This window comes from Macrotis lagotis, chromosome 2 (assembly GCF_037893015.1).
Source record: "Macrotis lagotis isolate mMagLag1 chromosome 2, bilby.v1.9.chrom.fasta, whole genome shotgun sequence".
NCBI classification, from domain to species: domain Eukaryota; kingdom Metazoa; phylum Chordata; class Mammalia; order Peramelemorphia; family Peramelidae; genus Macrotis; species Macrotis lagotis.
This window is the reverse complement of record NC_133659.1, coordinates 215,139,586-215,163,678: the sequence shown is the minus strand read 5'-3', so window position 1 is coordinate 215,163,678 and position 24,093 is coordinate 215,139,586. Positions and strand designations below refer to the sequence as shown.

The following is a 24,093-nucleotide window of genomic DNA, read 5'->3' as shown; positions in this document are numbered from 1 at the left end:
GTCCAAATCCGGCCCCAGACACCCAAAGATCACCCTGCTATGTGGCCCCAGGCAGGCCACCCAGCCCCATTTGCCCTGTACACTCCCCCAAATAATAATAATAAAAAATGTGCTTCAGTCTTTGTTCCAACACCAACAACTCTGTCATGGGTGGATCGCATTCTTTATGGTAAATCCGTTGCTAAAGTTACTTCCATATTTTAATGCCGTTGCCATTGCTGATCGTAATTCCCTCCTTTTGTATTTCTCCACTACCATGTACTATATTCTCTCTCTCCTTTCACTCTGACTCTGCTGTAGGGTAGCTGAGTGGCACAGCAGACAGATCCCTGGTCCTGGGGCCAAGAAGCCCTGAGCCCCATACCACCCCTTAGGCCCAGAATCCACCTGGCCCCATGGTCCTGAACAGGCCTTCCAATCCCAGCCCCTTGCAAGAAGTAAAAAAGAAAATGTTATATCTGACCACTCTCCCACCATGGTCCATCCTCTCCTCCTTTATTCACATCCCCACCCCTTCCCCCTGCTCCCCCCTCCTTCTTACTCCAGATGTCTATACCCCATTGAGTATATATGCTGTTTCCCCTCCTAGCCACCTCTGATGAGAGCAAAGGTTCCCTCGTTCCCCCTTGCCTCCCCCCTTCCATATCATTGCAATAGCTCATTGTAATAAAAAAATCTTAGAATATGAAATATCTTGGCCTACTCCCCCCTCTCCTTTTTCTTTCTCCCATTACATTTCCCTTTTTTTCTATTGACTCCATTTTTACACCATATTTTATCTTCGAATTCAGCTTTCTCCTGTGCTTCAACTATAAAAACTCCCTCTACCTGCTCTATTAACTGAGAAGGTTCATATGAGTATTATCAGTGTCATTTTTCTATGCAGGAATACATGCAGTTCATCCTCATTAAGTCCCTCATATTTCCCCCCTCTCCTCCAATCTCCATGTTTCACCTGAGTCCTGTATCTGAAGATCAAACCTACTGTTCAGCTCTGGCCATTCCAAAAGGAACATTTAAAATTCCCCTAGTTCATTGAAATTCCATCTTTTTCCCTGGAAGAGGACATTCAGCCTTGCTGGGTAGTTCATTCTTGGCTGCATTCTAAGCTCTTTTGCCTTCCGGTATATTATATTCCAAGCCCTACCAGCTTCCAATGTAGTTGCTGCTAAGTCCTGTGTGATCCTGACTGCAGCTCCACGATATTTGAACTGTGTCCTTCTGGCTGCTTGTAATATTTTCTCTTTGACTTGGGAATTCTGGAACTTGGCTATAATATTCCTAGGGGTTTGATTTTTGGGGATCTCTTTCTCTGGAGGATCGGTGGATTCTCTCCATTTCTATTTTGCCCTCTGCTTCTAGAATATCAGGGCAATTTTCCTGTAGTAATTCTTTGAAAATGATGTCAAGGCTCTTTTCCTGATCATGACTTTCAGGTATTCCAATAATTTTTAAATTATCTTTCCTAAGTCTGTTTTCCATATCAGTTGTTTTTTCAATGAGATGTTTCACATTTTCTTCTAATTTTTCATTTTTTTTGGTTTTGAAGTATTGATTCCTGATTTCTGGTAAATTTATCAATCTCCCTGAATTCCATTCTTTGTCTGAAGGATTTGTTCTCCTCAGAGAGTTTTCTTATCTCTTTTTCCATCTGCCCAATTTTGCTTTTTAAGGCATTCTTCTCCTCAATAACTTTTTGAACTGTTTTATCCATTTGTAAGCTGGTTTTTAGCATGCTATTTTCTTCAGCATTTTTTTGGATTTCCTTGACTAAGCTGCTGATTTCATTTTCATGTTTTTCCTGCATCTCTCTCTTTTCCCAGTTTTTCTTCCAACTCCCTCATTTGATTTTCAAAGTCTTTTTTGAGCTCTGCCATAGCCTGAACCCAATTTCTGTTTTTCTTGGAGTCTTTAGATGCAGGAGCTTGTTCTTCCTCATCTTCAGACTGAGTATTTTGATCCTTCTTGGGCTCATATGCAAAATATTTCTCAATGGTCTTCCTCTTGTTTCTCTGCTTGCTCATTTTCCCAGCTTGAGCCTGGTTTTGGGGTGCTTCCTGAGCTTTTGGGACATTCCCACAAGAGTCTCAGTGTGTGAGGCTCTGTCCTCCCTCCTGGTCTGTGAATGACCATAAGCACCCCCCCTCTGTCACGGGGCTGAGGTGGGGGGGGGTGCCCTGCTGTTCTATGGGGGGACCTAGACTGTGATCAGGATCTGAATGTGGTCAGAGCCCCTGAGTCCTGTTCCAGAGGTAGAGGACAGAGCTCTGCAGTCTCTCTTCACTCCCCTCCCTCAGCTCAATGGGCTCATGCCCTGGGGGCTCCTGCTTATGGGCTCCGCCTGCTTCTGTTTCCAGATCTGGGCTGCTGAAAGACCATGCTGCTTGCTGTGTGCCCTGAAGGCTGGGCTCCACGTGCTGGCTCTAGCAGAGGTCTCCTGCTGTTCCCCCACTTTGTGCCCAGAGCTCCCCAAGGTACAGCTCAAGAGACTCCCCCACTGCTGTGAGCCATGGCTCCCAGCGCCGTGGGGCTGCCTCCGGTAGGCTGAAGTTCTTTCACTCGGGCGGGCCACCCCTCTGGTGGGCTGCCCCTCTGACCCCAGGGAGCAGAGCCTTTCTGCTCTTTTCCAGGTTACCTTGAGTAGGAGAACAGCCTCACTGGGTCCCTTTATGGGTTCTGTCTCTTGAAAGTTTAGTTAGAGTCCTTAATTTCAAATTTTATCAGAGAGCGCCTAAGACTCAATCCCTTCCTGTCGCCATCTTGGCTCCGCCCCCCCAAAACATACTTTTTAAAAAAAATTAAGGATGAAATAATAGAGAGGGGATGCTGAATTAACAGTAAATTCTCATATTTATATATCTTGAGTATTTTTAAGGTTTACAAAGGTCTTTCTTTACATACAATTTCTCATTAGATCATTACAACCCAGTGAAACAGTTGCAATTTACTAGCCCCATTTTTGTTAGTTATTGTTCAATTGTGTCTGACTCTGATGATTTCATTTTAGATTTTCTTGAAAAGATACTGGAATGATTCACCATTTCCTTTTCCAGATCATTTTACGGATGAGGAAATTGAGGCAAACAGGGTTAAGTGACTTGTCCCAGGTCACAAAGTAAATGTCTGAAACTGGATTTGAACTCAGGAAGATGTCTTCCTAACTCCAGGCCTGGCACTCTATACACTATAGTGCCACCTAGCTGTTCCATTTACAGATGAGGAAATTGAAGCTCAGAGAAACTATCATTTGCTATTTTGACTAGCAGCCCTGGAAAGCCAAAAGTTTATAAACTATTAGATTATTCCCTTAGGATCTTCATGTTTCAAATGAGGGAAAAGTTGAACAATCTCTGAAGGGACAATTCCTAATATCCCTTTCAACTCTAAATTCATGATCTTAAATTGCTGAGGATAGGATTTATTATTTGGATATCTGGAGCCAAATCAAGTGCCATACTAATGACGATACAATTTTAGGAATTCTGTCACTGTAATTGGATGTGTAAACAAATGCTAGCAAAGAATGCCTTCTGTTTCAGCCTCATCACTCCCTGAATGACAGCTACAGATTAATACAGCTAATATGTAAACAGACACTTAGCTTTCAGACAACTTCCATTGACTCCTAATTTAGAAATGTGTTTTGTTTCCATCAAAGCTTTGGGATGGGGGGAATAGGGGAAAGAGGGAGGTTGGAAAAGAAAACTATTCATTTAGTTACATTTGTTCCTTGGCTTTCCTCAATGACAGAGCTGCAGACTTTCAGGTCACTAAGTAACATATGACACAACCACAGGGAAAAGAGACAAATTTATAATACCCATAGGGGAGGGTAGGTTAGGAAGTAGCAGTACTAGCTGCTAGTCTAAAACATTGTCATTCCTCTCCTTCAGAAGCTTCAAGAGTTCCTTGTTGCCAATAGATTCTCCTCTATTTGATATTTAAGGTCTTCAAATTATTGCCTCCAATCAAAATTGCCTCCAAATGCTCTTTCCAGATTGATAATATATTATTGCTCCCTCATATGCTCATAATATAAAGTATTGTATAATATTATAATATCACATATGAAATATAACATTATATTATAAAATATCTATATTCTGTCCATCCAAACTGTCCTTCTTTCTATTGTTCACATATACCATCTTCTTCCCTTTTCCATATACTTGGAATTCTTTCTCTCTCTTACCTCTGACTCCAGAAACCCCTAACTCCAAGGCTAATTTAAGTGTGGCCTTCTACAAGAACCACTTCCTAATTTCCTCAGTAATTAGTGCCCCCACCACTGAAAGTATTTGCATTTAGTTATTGTTGTTGTTTTAACTCTGAAAATAAATTTTTTTTACAAGTGTTTAGGGAAGCTTCAGAGGGAGCTGATACCATAGGGAAAAAAGGATTCAACTGGTCGACCCTCCCCTCATTTCTCTGGGCCTAGGGAAGATGATGGACAGGGATGGTAGTGAAGGAGGAAGTGACAATGACCATCTCAGTTTGACAGACAGGTAGTTACTACTGCTATAGATATACATATACATATATTACATTTACTTATCCATGTAAGCACTGTTTCTAATCAGTAAGCTTCTTGAAGTCAGAGATTATTTGATTTTTGTCTTTGTGTCCCAGGCACCTGATATATAGTAGATGCTTAACAAGTCTGTTCAATTGAATTGAAAATACAAAATGCACTCCTACCAGAAGAAAACAAACTTCCCCTTTCAGTAGAAAAGTCTTCTTAAAAAAACACTAAGAGAACTTGTCTAGCATATGGATATGTCATAGGACTGGGTTGGAAGGGATCTTAAAATCCATCTAGTCCAACCCCTCTTTATAAATGAGGAAATGGAAGCCCAAAGAGTGAGGTGTGTGCCTAAGGTTACACAAGTAATAAGTATTAGAGTCAGAATTTGAACCAAGTTTTTCCTGACTCTAAATCCAATTTTCTTTCCATAGCATGAAATCCACCTTCTACATAGATCTCTCCTTCTCACTATACAATTGATCTGTCCAGGCAAGAAGCTACATTTTTAAAAAAATAATCAGATGAGCCCACAACTTTCTCTTCATAGAGGAGGACAGTTAATAGTGATATAAGGAGATGCACCCAGTTTCTAAGTTAGGCTCTTGAGTTCACTTTTTTCCCCCCTCCAAAGGAAAAAATACATTTATTAAAGATTCCTATAAACTTAAAAATATTCCTCCTGAGAATCACATGGAAATAACTAAAGAGTCATTTAAAAACATAGTGAGATTAACTTTCCTTTCCAACATTTATGCCACATTTTGACATAGGAAACGGTATGTAGCACAGAAATATTCAAGAGATCCTGTCCATAAGGGCTTTGATAGAATTTTCTTTGAATGTATTCCTTGGAGATTCTATTTAGGATTTTTTTTTTTTAGTTTTTTGCTAGGCAATGGGATTAAGTAGCTTGCCCAAGGCCACACAGCTAGGTAATTATTAAGTGTCTGAGGCTGGATTTGAACTCAGGTACTCCTACTCCAGGGTCAGTGCTCTATCCACTGCGCCACCTAGCCACCTAGCCACCCCCCTATTTAGGATTCTAAAAGGCAAGGTGTATCAAGGTCATAGAGTCCCAAAGGCTGGGAAGCACCTGCAAGGCAATTGAGACTATCTATTTTCAAATAAAAACACACCTGGAATGTTGCAGACAAATGACAATCTACTACTTATTAAAATCTCCAGAGAAAGAAATTTCAAAGTGTCTCACACATCACCCTTCCAGAACCTAACAACTCTCATTTTCTTTTTTTTAGATTTTTTTTTCAAGGCAATGGAGTTAAGTGGCTTGCCCAAGGCCACACAGCTAGGTAATTATTAAGTGTCTGAGGTCGGATTTGAACCCAAGTACTCCTGACTCCAAGGCCAGTGCTCTATCCACTGTGCCACCTAGCCGCCCACAACTCTCATTTTCAAGAAAATTTTCCTTGTGTCTCCAGTATTTTTTTCTACACTGAATCCTGTCCATGAAGATAGAGGACTTGATGGTATAATCTAAGTATTAATCCCAACATAGAGAATGTTGAAAAGAGAGATTCCAACTCTTCCTGAAGTGTTAGGTTGACCATAATTTTTTTTCTGAAGATATGAATAATTAATAATTAGATTAGCCCTTAGAAGAATTCCATCAGAGCTGTGAATTCAGGGTAAAATTTTAAATTTAAAAAAAAATCTATTTTTTCTCTCAGTGCATCTGTTCCTAATATACTGAACTTCTGAGGTTTGAAATGTCTAGGAGTAAGTGTAAAGCTAAGTTAAGTTAAAAAGACAATCAAAATGTATCTTGCTGCTTTCAATGAATTTAAATCACCAGACCTGGAAAAATTAAATTGTAGAGTAATGAAAATCTGACTGATGTAATTACTGAGTTATTATTGGTCATCTTTGAAAGATGCTGGAAGAAAGAGAAAGAATTGTAAAAGGCAAATGATGTCTCAGTTTAAAAAAACAGAATAGAAGATTGACTTGTCAAAAAAATTCAACAGTGAACTTGCCTTCTATTCTTGGCAAAATTCTAGCACACCCAGCTTCATGAATAAAGGGTCATGCTAGATCACTCTCATTTCCTTTTCTGACAGAGTTATCAACATAGCAGGTCATGGGAATTCTAAAAACAGAGTATGCTTAGTAAGGTATCTGATGAAGTCCTTAATTCTATATTATGGGAGAGATGGAAAATTGTGGGCTAGATGATAGTAGAGATAAGTGCATTTGGAAGTGGTCAAATGACTGGCCTCAGAATAGTTGTTCAGGTGTCCATGTCAACATGGAATAGACTCTCTAATGGAGCATTCCATTAAAATGTCCAACATTTTTATTAATAAGATGAATGAAAAACTGGATGTCAAGGTTATCAAATTTTCAGATAACATTAAACTTAGAGAAATGACAACACAGTACAATAATAGAATCTGTATTCTTGAAAGATTTCCACAAGCTTGAATAGCTGAATTGCATAAGCTGAACTATGTATAATAAGAATAAATTTAAGTTCTACACTTAACTTTGATAAAAACAACTTCACAAATAAAGGTCATAACTAGACAGAAACGCTTAAGAAAAAAGATCTGAGGGATATAGTGGATTTCAGGCTCAATGTGATTCAACACTGTAATATGGCAGTCCCTAAAAGCTATGTTATTCTAAGATACATTAAGAGAAACACAGTGTATGATGTAGAAAAGTTGATCTTTGACTCAGGCCATAAAGCCTAAATGGAATCATAAGGAATTAACAAGTCAATAAACTAAGTGATCAATAGCATCATGATGGAATCCAGCAGTCCAGGAGAATGGAATCCAGCAGTCATAGAGTCAAAAAAGCATGGATAGATGGTATAAATGTATGTAGACTACCACACTTTGAACAAAAAATTAGTGCATCACCATATTGATTCAATACCATGCCCTGGAAAGAAAGGCAATGTTTATCAGTATTAAATGTAGATAGGGTATGCAAATTATATTATTATGGTAGAAGAAGAAAAGGAGAAGACTGCATTCTTCTGCCCAGCTGGCTTTTATCAGTCTGAGTGTAAGCTGCAAGGTATCTCAGAAGTCCATTAATGCAGTGCTGATGGACCTTTGAATTGGTTCAGCCATTCTCAAAAGCTCTTTGGAACTTAATAATCAGATTGATTGTTTCTTTTTTAATTTATTCTACTTACAAATAATTGACTCTGCCCTATAACTGCCTAAATTATGGTTCTTTCTTAAACTCAGTTCAGAAATTCAGGCTGCTCTGTAATGATTTAAGTTTAGAAATTCAGTTCTCCTGTTCTATTCTTGTGTCAAGGAAGACTGTTATCTTTGAAGGAGACAGGAGTACCAAAGAATCTGGGTAAGTATCTTTACATCACCAAGCTATCCTTCAAGGATAATCAAATCTAGTTCGTTATCCAAAAAAGTTAGGTTTGCTATCCTGTCCTTGTAGATATAGCTAGACCCTAACAATTAACATTTAGTTACAGGAGAGGAGAGTGTTATTGATAATCTTCATTCCCAATTTCCACCCAATCATATTTTCTTCCATCTATGATGCTAGTTTTCCTATTTTCTGTACTCCTTAAACTATAAAGCTATAAAATAGAGTTATCCTCATTTGGGGTTTTATCTTTGCAAGGGAAGCTAAGAATCTATTTAGAGATAAATTCACACTTTACTAGTAAATTGATTATGCCTCAGTCTATCCTAATTTTAACTGTTACAGAACTATGCTTCAAAAGTTACTTGATTAGACATATCCAGTTTGACCCAATTATACCACTACTAAGCCTATACCCCTAAAATCTATGAGGAAAAAAAATCCCTCATTTACTAAAATATTTATCACAATATTTTGTCTTGTGGCAAAGAAGGAGAAAATAAAGTGATGCTATCAGTTAGGGTAAATAAATTATAGTTTACAAATGAATTGGAATATTATTGAGTCATATGGTATGATAATGAAAGGAAGAGAAAGTAGATTTTGTTTCAATTGAACTTTTTTTATCTAATTCATTAACAAGAAAAATCATCAAACTAATCTGCTTCAGTTGCATTTGGATGATTGGCAGCAACTGTACAATAGGACAAGAAGGGTCCCGGTTCTTATCTATAATTGGGCAGGGGAATAAGAACTGGTGCTAACTGGCAACCCTGTCATTTACTTCTCCATGCTATGTCATATATTCAGTGTTGACTGAGGAGAGTATCTTCAGGTCAAGAAATGGTTGCAGGTCTTAAACTGTGTCTTTATCAAGAAGAAAATAAAGAAGAAAACAGTAACTGTCTTTTTCTGAATTCAGAAATGGTTCTGGTTCTCAGATCTAGCCCCAGCCCAGCCCAGTCTGAAGCCTACAGCATAACTTGGGTAGGAAAGCCAAATCAAACAGAAGCCTATAGTTCTGTTACCTGAAGAGCTTTCCAACTGACAGTGACTGAATCCAGGAGCAAACAAACCAAAACTTCAAGCCCACAGCTGAATTTCTCAGGCCTAAACCCAGGTCAGGAACCTGTAGTGCTCAAACCAAAAAATAAGTTCTCAGATTTCACCCTTGATCAGACTGTTTTTAGAGAAAACATGAAGATTCCCAGGCTCAATTGTAACCAATATCCTAGAATAACATAATACTCAATACCCCCCAATTAAACAGCAACAGAACAGAAAATAGAATCATGAGCAAGCAAGTCAATCTTTCCAAAAAGTACACAGTGTTTAGCCATAATACAAAGTCTGAAATCAGGAAGTAAGGCTAGAAGAATAAAAATAAGGGAAAAAAATCTCACCACAAACAGTCACTATAGTGAAAGGAATATTCAAGACATATACATAGAAAAAGAGAATGACTCCAAAACATCTAAAAGCAAACCCTTAGAAGAAATAAAGTTTGGATACAAGCTCAGTTATAATTCCTGGAAGAAATGAAATAAATATGAAAAAGAAAAGATTTCACAAATGAAAGTATTACAAGAAATAAATGGAACAGAAACAAGAGTTAAGGAAGATAGAATTGGTAAGAGAACTAACAAGTTGTCAAAGAGGTATAAAACTTTAGTCAAGCAACAGACTCCTTAAAAATTAGAATTGATCAAATAAATTTCATTATGCTATGAAACAGCAGAGCTGTTAAAATAATGGCATTTACATAAAAAACAATAGACCAAGATCAAACAGATCAAGGAGAGGTATTTTAAGAAATTTTGAACAATCTGAAAGTCATGTCAAAAAAAAAAAAGAATCAAGATATCAAATTTCAAGAAATAAAAGAAAACTTTCCAGCTCTCATAGATCAATAGGGCAAAATAAAAATGAGAGAATCCACCAGGCATATACTGAAAGAAACCCAAAATAATAATTCCCCAAAATGTATGAACAAGATTCAGAGTTTGCAAGTTAAAAAAAATAATATTGCAAGCAAGCAGAAAGAATTCAAGTGCTGGGGGCAGCTAGGTGGTGCAATGGCAGGGGCAGCTAGGTGATGCAGTAGATAGAGCACCGGCCCTGGAGTCAGGAGTACATGAGTTCAAATCCAGCCTCAGACACTTAATTACCTAGCTGTGTGGCCTTGGGCAAGTCACTTAACCCCATTGCCTTGCAAAAACCTAAAAATACAAACAAACAAACAAAAAACTAAGAATTCAAGTACCAAGGAACCACTGTTAGGATCACACAAGATTTAAGAGCCACCACCATGAAGAAATGGAGAGCTTGGAATGTAATGTTCCAGAAAGCAAAAACTAGAAGCTTACAGTAAAAAAAAAAAAATTTTAAACTTCAAGCAAAATTGAGTAATTCTCCTGGGGGGGGTGGGTAAGGGGGGGAAATGAATACTTAATGAAATAGAGATCTTCAAATAGAGATCCCATTCCTTGGGAAAAAATGAAAACTGCATAGAAACTTCAAAATACAAACAAGATTAAAAGAGGGACAACAAAAAAAGCAAATATGGGTTAACAATCATAAGAAACTAAACAAGCATAGACTGTTTGCTCTCTAATAAGGAGAAATGATATATGTGTTCCTCAGAATTCTATTATAATCAATAGTCTTAGAGGAAGTCTTCACTCCAGGGTTGGTGCTCCATCCACTATGCCACCTAGCTGCCCCATACTTTTCTTTATAAAGAGTGGATATAGGGGCGGCTAGGTGGCGCAGTGGATAGAGCACCAGCCTTGGAGTCAGGAGTACCTGGGTTCAAATCTGACCTCAGACACTTAATAATTACCTAGCCGTGTGGCCTTGGGCAAGCCACTTAACCCCACTGCCTTGAAAAATCTTAAAAAAATAAAGTGGATAGAGGGGCAGCTAGGTGGCACAGTATATGGAGCACCGGACCTGGTGTCAGGAGGACCTAAGTTCAAATCTGACCTCAGACATCTAATAATTACTTAGCAGGTGACCTTGGGCAAGTCACTTAACCTCATTGCCTTACAAAAACCAATTTTAAAAAAGAGTGGATAGAAAACTGAGAAGAAAAGTAAAAGAGGAGGTATACAATAACTTTAGTAAATGAATATGTAAGGAAGGGACTCACCTATAAAATGGAAGAGGATAGTAGACTAGATTAGAAAACAGAATTCAACAATATGCTGCTTACAAGTAACATATTTGAAACATAAGGATTCACAAAGAGATAAAATTACTGATAAAACAAAATCTATTATGCTTCAGCTGATGTTAAAGAGACAGAGTAAGCAATTATTCTCTCAAAAAATCAATAGCAAAACCAGACTTAATTAAAAGAAAACCAGCTAAAAAATTAATGTCAATACTAAACCATATGCATTAAATGGCATAGCATCTAAGTACTTAAAGAAAAAGTTAAGTAAGTTCTAAGGGAAACTAATCAATAAAACTACAATAGAAAACTGAAACAAAATCATACAAGCAACAGATACTTTTATTAAAGATAATACCAACAGTAAGACAACAAATAAAAATTTGAGAATATAGCTAAAGCACTCTTTAGGAACAAATTTATATCAGTAAGTTCTTAGGCATATAAAAGAAAGAATAAATCGATGAATTAGGCATGCAATTAAAAAAAAATAAACTAGAAGACCCACAAATCAAAAAACCACAATTAAAATCAAAATGCCTTAAAAAGAATTTGTTAATCTCTTAACAAAATTAAAGTCAGAAAAAGTTATTAATAAATAAAAATAGGAAATAGATTATTTTAAGTAGATAAACCATTAACTAATTAGATTTTTTTCTATGAAAGAGCAAATCTATTGTTGATAAACTCAATGATCTCATTATTAATAGAACTCACTATTTGACAAAAATTTCTAGGAATATTGAAAGAAACCATATAGAGCAATATCTCATACCATTTACCAAGTTAAGCTCCAAACCAATACAGGACTTAGGAATCCAGAATGACATCATAAATAAATCAGAGAAGCAATGGGGAAATTATCTGTCAGATTTAAGAGGAAGGGAACAGTTCATGGCCAAGCAAGTGATAGAAATTACAGATTAGAAAAGGTATTACAAAAAAAGATTTTTATAACACAAGATTTAAAAGTTTTGTACAAGCAATCAATTCAGCTAATACAGCAAATTTCCTTTATAAAGATCTCATGGGGGGGGGGGGGTTACAAGACAATGGGGTTATGTGACTTGCCTAAGTTCACACAGTTAAGTAAGTATTAAGTGTCTGAGGTCAAATTTGAACTCAGATCCTCTTGACTTCAGGACCAGTGCTCTATCCAATGTACCACCTAGCTGCCCCAAGGTCTTATTTATAATATATATGGGAAACTTATTCAAATGTATAAGAATAAAATCCAATTATCACTCAATAAATAGTCAAAGGATATGAACAATAGTTTTCAGAAAATTAAATCCATTCTACTAAATAGGTATAATAAACTGCTCCAAATAAATAATAATTAAAGGAAAACAAATTACAACAACTCCAAGGTGCCACTTCATACCCATTGCTAGGTTGACCTGACAAAAATGGAAATGACAAATGCCAGGAGGACTATTAAAAAATATACATATACTTTAATGCACTATTGGTGACGCTGTGAACTAGTGTAGTAATTCTAGAAAGCAATCTGTTAATCATGCCCTCCAAAATTAACCTGTGCATAATGTGCCCCAGTGATAGTGCTGTCACTAATAGTGATATCACTATTAGGTCTATATTGAAAAGAGAAGAAAGAAATAAAAGGCATATACATACATACAGATAGATAGATAGATAGATAGATAGATAGATAGATAGATAGATACACACACACACACACACACACACACAAAATATTTACAGCAGCTCTTTTTGAGCTAGCAAAAAACTAGAAAATAAGGGAGTGCCCATCAGTGGGGAACAGTTAAGCAAATTATGTTATATGGATATGATGGCATACTCTTGTTCTATAAGAAATGATGAAGAGGAAAGCTTCAGAGAAACTCAGGAAAACTTGTATGAACTGATGGAGAGCATAGTGAGCAAAACCAGGAGAACAATTTATACAATAAAATCAGTATGTGTATCAAAAAAACTCTGATGCCATGGTCAACTAATATTACAAAAAACTCATAGTGAAATGTTACCCATTAGAGAAGCAGAGGTCTAAGGTTTCAAATAGATTCAAATTTTTTTGTACATGGACAATTGGGGAAAGTTTCTTTGATGGAGGCTGCATATTTGCTATAGGGGTTTTAATTTTCTATTGAAGGTGGGAGTAAGAGGAAAAAATAAATGTTAATTGAAAAAAATAATAAAAATTAAATTTAAATGTTCCTTTCCTTTCCGTGCTTTGCAAGGATTATTTACCACTGAAAATTTAGCTAAGCCCTTTTAAAAACAATCAAAAAAAGCTTTAGGAAATAAGAACAGGAACCAGGGACTAGGAGACCAAAAAAGAGTATAACGTATCCAGAATCATCCTATCAAAGGATTTCAAAATAACCAATCTATAAAATAAGAATGAAAGAATCTCAGATTTTAAAGGGATCCCAAAGTTAACTAGATCAATTTGTTCTCATACAGGAATTGTATAGGAATAACATTCCCAACAAGTAGTCATCCAGTCATCACTAAAAGCTTTCCAGTGAGGGGAGAATCGCAACTTCCTAAAAGCATCTCTTCCATTTTAGACAACCCTAATTGCTAGGAAATTTTTCTTTCCATAATACATAGGCAGATTTTACCTTTTTACACCTCCCAACTATAGCCCCTTTTCCAGATTCTGTGACCAAGCATAGGAAATCTATCCCTCCTCCAAATGAGTTTTTTAAAATAACTTATTGGCAGCTAAAATGTGTTGGAATCAAAAATAGGAGTCTTAATATTTGTTTGGGGATTGATTCAGTATAAAGATAGGATGATGATCTTGAATCTCAACTGGAAGGTGGATTTGGGGAAGGAAATTTTCAATTAGGAGGAAATAGAATAAAGATAATAGATACATATGTAAAGTCTTCCAAAAAATGGTTTTAAAAATATATCTGTTATTGGTTTCCCTTTGCATCAAAGATCCTAAAATACAACATAAGGGTTTCTGGAGTATAACTAGAATAATATTCTGGTCTTCTCCATACTTCATTGATCAATCTCCTACATTCACTAGCTGAGATAGGTTCCTGAGTTTTTTGGAATAGTTGGACTTATTTTCTAACTGGGAAATTTCTAATTGGGAAGTTGGGACTCCATCATAATCTGAAGCAAGGGGCTATGTCTATCACAGAGGATTCAGCTATTATTGTTTCCAAAGATAAGCCTAAGAAGATGAGCAGCAGTCACAGATAAAACCACAGGGAGGGAGGGAGGGAGGAAGATGAAAAAGGGTGGATTAATGCTTAATCCTCTTCAAATCTTTCCACTCCAGTTTTCTTAAATGCCTCTCTAACAGACCTGAAATAGAATGATGCCAAGCAAAATACTTCCTCTTTCAATAAGACTCAACAAACTCCATGTATACAACTGGATAGTCCTTAGTTTACTGAGATGTTTAGTCCCCAAAATCTTTGTAATTCAAGAGAAATAGTAGAAAGTGCCACTGCTGGCTCAAAGAACAGACAAACCGATACTAATAGGACCAGTGCCCCAAATGACTTATTACAACGGTCTATACAGAGTATTGTAAAAAAAAACAACTTTCAAATATTGAATTTCAATTTCAAGAAAACAACCAATTTCTGTAGAGAATATATTTGGTAATCAAGTGTCTATTACATAAGGAGGGAAAAAAGACTAGAGACAGATCTGCTGAGATGCTCCTTAATACTCAGTTTTTTCATCTAACAGGTTGTTTTCATCCACACTCTGCTCTAAACAAGAGCTCTCTGTGTTTTGATACTTTGTATACCCAGTTGGTTTGGAAACCTTAATAGCTTTTTTCCTTAAACAGATACATACACAATGTCACAATATATTTATCAAATATCAATAGTGGTAACAATTAAAAATAACTGCCTTTTTCCCAGGACTGTACCTGCTCCTCTGTCTATCCCCCTCCCACAACTTCTAGGTATTGTCCAGGCTTTAATTCCTAAGGAAGAATTGGTTTTATGCCCCACCTAGTTCCCACCAGGTTATGAGAGACAGAGGTTACCTTTCTGAGGAATGCCATTCTTGGCCTGTACTGCTGGCCTTGATGTTTGATAGTCATCCTGGAAACTGAATAGTCTCAGAAACAGTGAATAAGTGATGGTGTGGTGGTTAAAAATAAATTTACAAAAAAAAATTAGAAGATAAGAAATAGAATGATCTAGGGATCAGGAGAGGTAATGATAAAGAATAGGGTAGTAAATGATGCTGGCTGCTTCTGCTGCTGCTGCTGCTGCTGCTGCTGCTGTTGCTGCTGCTATGATTTAGTCTCGCTCTGCAAGCAGCTTGAAAAGCAGCTGTAGAATAAGGCACCCACCCAATCAGCAAGTGGTTCTATATTCATTAGCATGAGCTGTACCTTTGCTATCTGGCCACAAGGGGGAGGGCGTGCACCCAACCAAGACAACAATGAGGTGATGGGGAAGCTAAGGATACAAGAGGATTTGTAGAAGGCAATCAATCACGATCTCTGTCCTTGTCTTAAGTAGAGAGAGACAGTGCTTCACTTGCTGATAGATGCTGCCAAATATCAATAGCACAATTAGTAAGAATGAGGTTAAATGTGTGGAATAAGCATAAAGAAAAACTGAATCTGGAGTCGGAACATTTGGATTCAAGTCCTGGACCTACAAGCATTATTAGTAAAAGCTAGCATTTATGTCTTAATTTAAAGTTTCCAAAGTACTTTACAAAAATTATCTCATTTGATCCTTGCAAAAACCCTGGGAAATAAGAGATATTATTATTATTATTATTATTATTATTATTATTATTATTACTCTCATTTTTGCAGATGAGGAAATTGAGACATACAAAGGCTAAGTGACTTACTTAGGATCACATCAGTAAGGATCACAATTAGTAATATCTGAGGTTGGATTTGAATTCAGACATTCTTGACTCCTAGTTCAAGCTCTATCCACTGTGTGACCTAGCTTCCTCTTAACTACCTAGGTGGTCTTAAGCAACTCACTTTCTCTTCTGGATCTTCATTTTCATATCTATAAAATGAGAGGGTTAGATTAGAAGATCCCCAAAATTCCTTCCAATTCTGGTGTTCTGTGACTCAAAATGGTCACAGAGAAGAATCTCACTTTCCCTTTTCCCTTTCCCCCACCTCTTTGTAGGCATTAAAGAGCTGGGGGGTGGTGAATTGTATAAGAGGAGGATAGAGATATTTTCCTCAAGATGACATATAGTCTATTTTTCTGTACAAGCAGTAACTTATAGTGCTGTTTAGTTTTGTACTATTGGTGAATTGATGAATTTTTAAGCTACAATAAATTATATGACCTAAAAAATGCCAGTCATCCATAGTATGTCATATCAAAACTGCAAGGAAGCCCAGAGATGGTTTAGTACAATTCCTTCATTCTAGAAAAATTTGAGGCTCACAGAAATGAATTGAGTTACGCAAGACTTAACAAGAAATAAAAAGTCAAATGAGATTAGAAACCAAAGTCTCTATATTTCCAAACTCATATGGCCTCAATGACTCTCACCCAGGGTTAGGTCAGAGAATCTGGTTTCCATCCACTGTGAATAGATTCCCCACCAAGATAACTTGACTGCCAAAATAATGTACCTGGGATTATTTTAATCTCCTTTCATTAAATGGGTGGAGACTGTGGTTGTAAATTTGTATCTGAGTTCATTGGGTTTATTCGCTATTGTCCTTTGTTACAATAAAAGATACTTTGGATGGAAGAAGGAAATATATCTGAAAGTCCTAACTGTACAAATTTATATAATCAATGAAAGGATTCAGCGGAGCTCGGACTATATTCATCCTCTATCCCAGACTTAGATGAAAGGACTGAGAAGCAAGAGCTCAATTTCTCTATGTGAAATAATAGCACTTCAAGGAACACCAAGGTAGAAGTAGATAATCTCTAGTCCATCCTGTACAATACTAGCCAAGACCTGATCCTATTTTTACTTAGAGAGGAGTCAAAGAAAATATAGCCTCAAATTTCTTTATTACCAATACCATAATAGGCCACAAGATGGCAACATTACTCAAAATAATAAATCTTTCTATGTAAAATTAGCTAGAATTCAATTTAATTTAATAAACAATTTAAGAGGTAGTGGGCTAAGGCCCTAAAGATATGTAAAGCCAAGAAAGAATAAAATCTAGAAATGTATATTTTACCTGGCGTTATCTATATACAAATAAATAAATGCAAGTTAATTTTAAAATGAATTAAATGAAAGGCATTTATTAACTGCTTATTCCCCCATTAGAACATAATCTCTTCGAGAACAGAGACTGAGACATTTTTGGTTTTGTTCCACCCCGCCCCATTCTTTTACATAATGACTGCAATATAGCATTTCATATTAGAGCAGCAATAGAGGGACCCTAAGGGAGGACCATAGATATTAAGTGCTGATTGCTAGGGAAGTGCATTTTAATCTGGGAAGTTTCAGTGATGGAGAATGGAGCCATAGAACAGTTGATTATCATGTACTTTCTGGAAGTAATGATTCTGTGGATTTGATTACTCATCTCAAAGCATGAAGTAAAGGGGTGGGGTGAAAGAAAAAGAAAGAAAGAAGGCTGGAGTTAAGTATGACTGGCCATCTGGGACCTAGTAAATAAGATGAACTCTCCTCAATCACAACAGCACAACCCCAAGAAAGGAGTTTCAAAACTGTCTGGATTAGCTCCTCTTAGGCAGTCTTTGAAAGTATGACTGAGGATATAGAAGCAGAGGCAAGTTACATAATAACACTAAGAAACATGGTTGGTGATCTGAGAAGTCCAGCCATGACTAGCTCTCACCCATCAGGACCGTAAGGTCCCTTGGCAGGAGTGCTGAGTGGTTTAGATTCTCCAGGGCATGGCCTCTAAAAGTCTAGTTCAAGATAAAACCAGAGCAGAATGGTGACATGGTCAAAAGAGAGCCAACTAAAGCATGGTTTTGGGGTCTGGACCTGACTCCAATCAGTATGTAACAGCCCATCTCCATTTAAGTTGGGATAGGTGTCTGAATTTTTTGGAGTAGTTAAATATATTTTCAGACTCTCTAGGGAGCTGGACTCTATGACCAGCTAGATAGAATGGTGACAAAAATGAAGTAAACTCTTTTTTTATTCAGTATTTTTAGGAATGTCCGACTCTTTATGATGGTTTTTCTTGGCAGATACTGGCATAGAAATACCATTTCCTTCTCCAGTTCATTTTATAGATGAGGAAACTGAGGTAAACAGGGTTAACTCAGAGTACAAAAGGAGAATCATTGTTGTTCAATAAATGACTTGCCTAAGATCACTCAGCTAGAAAGATTGAACCCATGTCGACCCAATTCCATGTCCAGCTTTCTAGCCACTGTCCTACACCGAGCTGTCCTACAATGTTGCTACAGGGAACTGAACAAAGTAGTTATGCAAATTGATGTGGCTATTCTCGATCTTGTCAATATAGTAACTCAAGCAGCCAAGACACAGGTGAGTGGCATGGAATTATTAATCTTACCAATGCCTTTTTCTTTATAATGATACCTGAGAATAGACAGGTGATTTCACCTGGGAAGGAATTCAGTATATCTTCACTGTTTTTTCCTTGGAGTTACTTGAATCCTTCATATTGCCACAATTTTGTTGATCAGAGACCTAAAAGAGGTACTACTTTTTTTCTTTTTATTTATTTAATTTAAGGAAATGGAATTAAATGACTTGCCCAAGGTCACACAGCTAGGTAATTATTAAATGTCTGAGACTGGATTTGACCTCAGAACCTCTTGATTGCCAGTTTAGAGCTCCACATAGCTTCCCTGGCCTTACTTCTTGAAAGCACTGTCATCCATCTGTGCTGTGGACATAAGGTTGACTTAAATTAGACATAAGATTGACTCTCATGGTAGCAGAAGCTCCAGTTAGAATGATGGAATAGTCACTCATAAGAGTAAGAAGGTTGGGGCGGCTAGGTGATGCAGTGGATAGAGTACTGCCATCAGGAGGACCTGAGTTCAAATCCATCCTCAGACACTTAATAATTACCTAGCTGTGTGGCCTTGGGCAAGCCACTTAACCCCATTTGCCTTGCAAAAATCTAAAAAGAAAAAGAGTAAGAAGTTAACTAAGAATAGTTACTAAGTATAGTATAGCAAGTATACTAAGAATAGTATATTTGAATGCTTGGCAGTTTAGCTCAAGAAAGAATCTCAGTGTCTGATGCTTTATCCTGTCAGGTGATCTTCAGAATCTTCCCAAGATATTTCAAATGGAAGGAATTCAATTTCTTAACATGGCACTGGCATGCAGCCCATGTTTCAAAGCCATACAGCAATGAGGTTGATGCAAGATATAAATTTACTCATATGGGGACCAAAGTTGAAAAATCAAGTATAAGAAAATTCAGGATTCAGCCCACATAACTAAGTTCTGGGGAATATACTAGATGGAGGGAATTCAGATGATTCTAGATATAGCTACTGTCATTTATTCTTCTAAAAAAAGAAAGCTTAGAGATTTATTGACCTCTTCAAGTTCTGAAGAGCTCACATTTCCCACTTTGGTATTGCAACGGTCTTGTTTTCAGTAATGTTGTCGGACATCTTCAATAAGGGCAAGCACAACATCAAGGTCAGCTGCCACACTGATGGTAAAATATTTAACTGGTCTAAAGTAGAGGGAAAGTAGGTGCGTGATTTTTTTTTTGTTTGCTGACGATTGGGCTTCTGAAGCTGAGATGATTTCTGATTTCCATGTGAGTACCTTTCTTGTATGAATTCTCTGTAAAATAATTCAGGCAAGCATTCATTTGGCATTCTACCAACATGTCCAGCCTTTCAGAGTTGAGTTCAAATCAGACCTCTGATATTTATTAGCTGTGACCCTGGGCAAGTCACTTGACCCTGATGCCTCAGTTTCCTCATCTGTAATATGAGTGGGAGAAAGAACTGACAAAATGATTCTTCCAAGAAACTCCAAATAAGGTCAAGAAAAATAGAACATGATTCAACAACTCTCTTTTAAGGTAGTCATAATTCCCACTATAGTTTACTATTATACTCAGAAATTAGCATTCATCTTTATTTCTGTTACCTTTATAACATTATACAATCACTGGGGTTTTGTGGGATGAGGGGATTCTCATTTGCTTGTACTAATTTGAGCCTAAAACCAAGAAAGCACAGGTTCTCCACCAGCCTGAACTACACCATCCATATGTAGAACCATGAGTTACAGCAAATAGAAAAGTTCTGAATACTGTGGATAAATTCATTTTCCTTGGTAGTATACTTTCCAGGAATGTACATAATGATAATAAGGTTGAAGTATGCATTGCCAGCCCTAGCTCAGTGTTTCAAAGGAAAGTGTGGAAGAGGATAGGTATTAGATTGCCTACTGAACTGAAGGTCTACAGAGCCATTGTGTCAACCTCATTGCTGTATGGCTGTGAAACATGGGCAGCATGCCAGTACCATGTTAAGAAACTGAGTTCCTTCCATTTGAAATGTCTTGGGAAGATTCTGAAGATCACCTGACAGGATAAAGCATCAGATACTGAGATTCTTTCTTGAGCTAAACTGCCAAGCATTCAAATTCTATTGCAAAGAGTACAACTCTGAAAGGCTGGACATGTTGGTGGAATGGCAAATGAATGCTTGCCTGAATTATTTTACAGAGAATTCATATAAGGAAAAGTGCTCACATGGAAATCAGAAGCACAAAAACACTTTCAAGGTCCCTCTGAAGAATTTTGGAATTGATTGCATGGTTCAAATCTAGCATCAGATACTTAATAATTACCTAGCTATGTGACCTTGGGCAAGTCATTTAACCCCATTGCCTTGCAAAAACAAACAAAAAAGGGGGGGTGGCTAAGTGGTGCAATTAATAGGGAATTGATTGTATGACATAGATGATGATGGTAAAGGAACACCCAGTATGAAGTACCCACATCAAAAAAAAAAAGGCACTATGTTCTATAAGTAAAACAGAATTGTACTAATTCAAATTAAATGTGAGATGCACAAATTTAAAGAATCCTCTGTAATGGTCTCATTTATCATATCTCTCATAAGTCTGTTCTTGTGCTTTGTAATTCTTTCTTGGATATTGATAACCAAGAAAGATACTGAGATCGAATGATTAACAGTCTTGGAAGTAACCTTATGAATTCAAGAGTTTGGGAGCAGAGCAAACTAGGTGGCACAATCATCTACCCTGGACTCAGGAGGACCTGAGTTCAAATTTGACTTTAGATACTTAATACTTACTTAGCTGCGTCCTTGGGCAAGTCGCTTAACCCCATTACCTTGCAAAAATTTTTTTTTAAAAAAAAGTTGGGGAGCTACTGACTCCTCCAGCAATGATGGCTGCATTTTTGAGAGGCAATCACTCTCATTTTTTGATTAGTGATAAATTCCTGAAAATGATACAAGCAAGAGGACAAATCTAAACCTTGACTTGCTTTCCAGAACACATAGATCTGGAAGAAATTTTCTGGACAGTGAAGTGACAAAGTGAAGGTGAAAAAACAATTTAGCAGTCCCACAAAATGATTCAAGGGAATTAACATATTTTTTGCATGTCACTCAGGAAAGTATAGCAGAAGCTGTAATGTACTACTGTTGTTTATTTAAATCTTTATTCATACAAACTTGTAAATCTTCCATAACCATTTCTTTCTATATCTGATTTATATTTCATACCAAAAATCTTTTTACTTCTCCCTTTGGAGGAAACCCAGGATATGAACCATATCTCATTTTTAACTGATTCTCCTCAGGGATCTGGGGGTAGGACCTTAGAGAAATACACTTGCTCTCCATAGAAGGCAGGTTTCTCCAGGACTAAATATAGTCTTCTTGTAAAACTCCAAAGCTAAGAGTGTCTCCCCTCATCCCAGAAAACCCCAGTGATTGCGTAATGTTATAAAGGTAACAGAAATAAAGATGAATGCCAATTTCTGAGTATAATAGTAAACTATAGAGGGAATTATGACTACCTTAAAGGAGAGTTGTTGAATCATGTTGTATTTTTCTTGACCTTATTTGGAGTTTCTTGGCAGAGTCATTTTATCAGTTCTTTCTCCCATTAATATTACAGATGAGGAAACTGGGACATCAGTGTTAGGTGACTTGCCCAGGGTCACAGCTAATAAATATCAGAGATCTGATTTGAACTCAAGAATATTAGTCGTGGGGCAGCTAGGTGGCAGTGGATAAAGCACCAGCCCTGGAGTCAGGAGTACCTGGGTTCAAATCCGGTCTCAGACACTTAATAATTACCTAGCTGTGTGGCCTTGGGCAAGCCACTTAACCCCATTTGCCTTGCAAAAACCTAAAAAAAAAAAAAAAAAAAAAAAAAAAAAGAATATTAGTCTTCCTGACTTCAGGTCAGGCACTCATATATTGTGCCACCTAGCTGCCTTAAAAAGGAGAATAGTATGAACAGTAGGCTAGAAGCCAATTTTTCAGTTTTATAGGTCTTTTATCTGAGGAAGCTAATGTGTTAAAGACTCAAGAATGCTGAACCTGGAGTCAGAAAAAACTAAGTTTTAAGTTCTAATTCTGACAAGTTCTATGACCTTGGGCTAAGTACTCAGCATGGGTGAGCACACATATTATATACACACACAGAGCATCTCAGTTCCTTATAAACAAAATGAGAGAATTAGGCTTCATAATTACAAAGAACTCTTTCCAGATCTAGCATTCTGTAAAAACAGATCAATGAGTAAAAGATAATCAGAGCAAAATTCTCCACTCACTTTTCATCTCCTAGTCCCAGAACATGTCTCCAATCTATCTTCCAAATTCCTTTTTTTCTTCATTCCTGTTTTGCAGACTCAAGCCTAAGCAAGACTCACTTTTCCTGTTTTCTTCTTCTATATACTATCATCCCTATCCTTCTAACTCCATACTACTTACCAATTCACCTTCTGTTTTCTTTCTTCTTTGTCCTTGGGTACTTCAATTTAATGTGAAGACATTCATATATTCCTTATCTTCCCTTTTTTCTCAACTAAAATCCTCTGATACTATCACCTTCCTTATCCCTTCAGTTCAATTGAACAATATGGAGGATTTGAATAGAAACTATTCCCTCTCCCATCTCTACCCTTCCCTACTTCTCCAGGACTAAGTAAAGTTCTTAATCCCTGGGTCTACTTCTAAACAATCAGTTTATAACCTGTACTCAATAGAATCACAGAATCCTAGATCTGGAAAGGCCTCAGAGGGCCTCTTCCAGCTCACAATCAAATCACAAATCTGATAGACATCTCCAAATGGTCAATCAGTCTTCACTTAACATTCTGGTGAGGAAAGCTTAGTTCTAATCATTACCCCACCCCCTCACCTATACCATTTTGATGCACCTTTAAATGTTAGGAAAATTTTTCTTATGAAAAACTGAAATCTTACTCTCCTTCCATCAGTTATTGCATTTAAGAAGAAAAAAAATCTAATTCTCCAATAGCAATTTTTATATAACTACTACAATCCCTCTAAGGCAATTATTCTCTAGCTAAATAATTTCTCTAATCTCTAATTTTAAATTATGCAGGAAGGGATTTCAAGTCCCTTATCATCCTGGTCACCCTGTCTAAACTCATTCCATGTTCCTTCAAAAATGTGGTACTCACCTGGCTGTGTGGCCTTAGGCAAGCCACTCAACCCCATTGCCTTGCAAAAACTAAAAAAAAAAAAAAAAAAAAATGTGGTACTCAGATCTGTAAGCTACACTCCAGAAGTGAAAGATTGAGTATAACAGGACCATCATTTCTTCAATTCTGAACACTCTGCTTCTATTAAAGCAACTGAATTTTCAAGACAATGAGCATTTATTCAAGGTTCACCATGTGCAAACATGTACAAGGTGCTAGGGGTACAATATAGGAAAAAAGAGTCTTTATTGTCAAGGAGTTTCAAAGGGGAAGACCACACATAAAAGGAGAACTGAAAGGTCAGAAGTGGGGAGGAAGGTACCCACCTGGGGTATTGTGACTAAAGTCCTGGGAATGAAGGATGGCTGATTTGAACCATTCCTCAAAATGAGGGTCCTA

General features: G+C 37.0%; 1 protein-coding gene across 3 annotated transcripts in view; it reads right to left on the bottom strand.

The window, feature by feature from the left end:
• Window positions 1-15,316, bottom strand: part of RGS9 (regulator of G protein signaling 9) — a 100,634-nt gene extending 85,318 nt beyond the window's left edge. For all 3 annotated transcript variants that reach the window (XM_074224731.1, XM_074224729.1, XM_074224730.1), the window contains exon 1: window positions 15,076-15,316. In XM_074224731.1, coding sequence (XP_074080832.1) covers window positions 15,076-15,132 — 57 coding nt within the window. In that variant the 5' untranslated portion in view covers window positions 15,133-15,316. The remainder of the gene's footprint in view (window positions 1-15,075) is intronic.
• Between the last annotated feature and the right edge of the window lie 8,777 nt (window positions 15,317-24,093).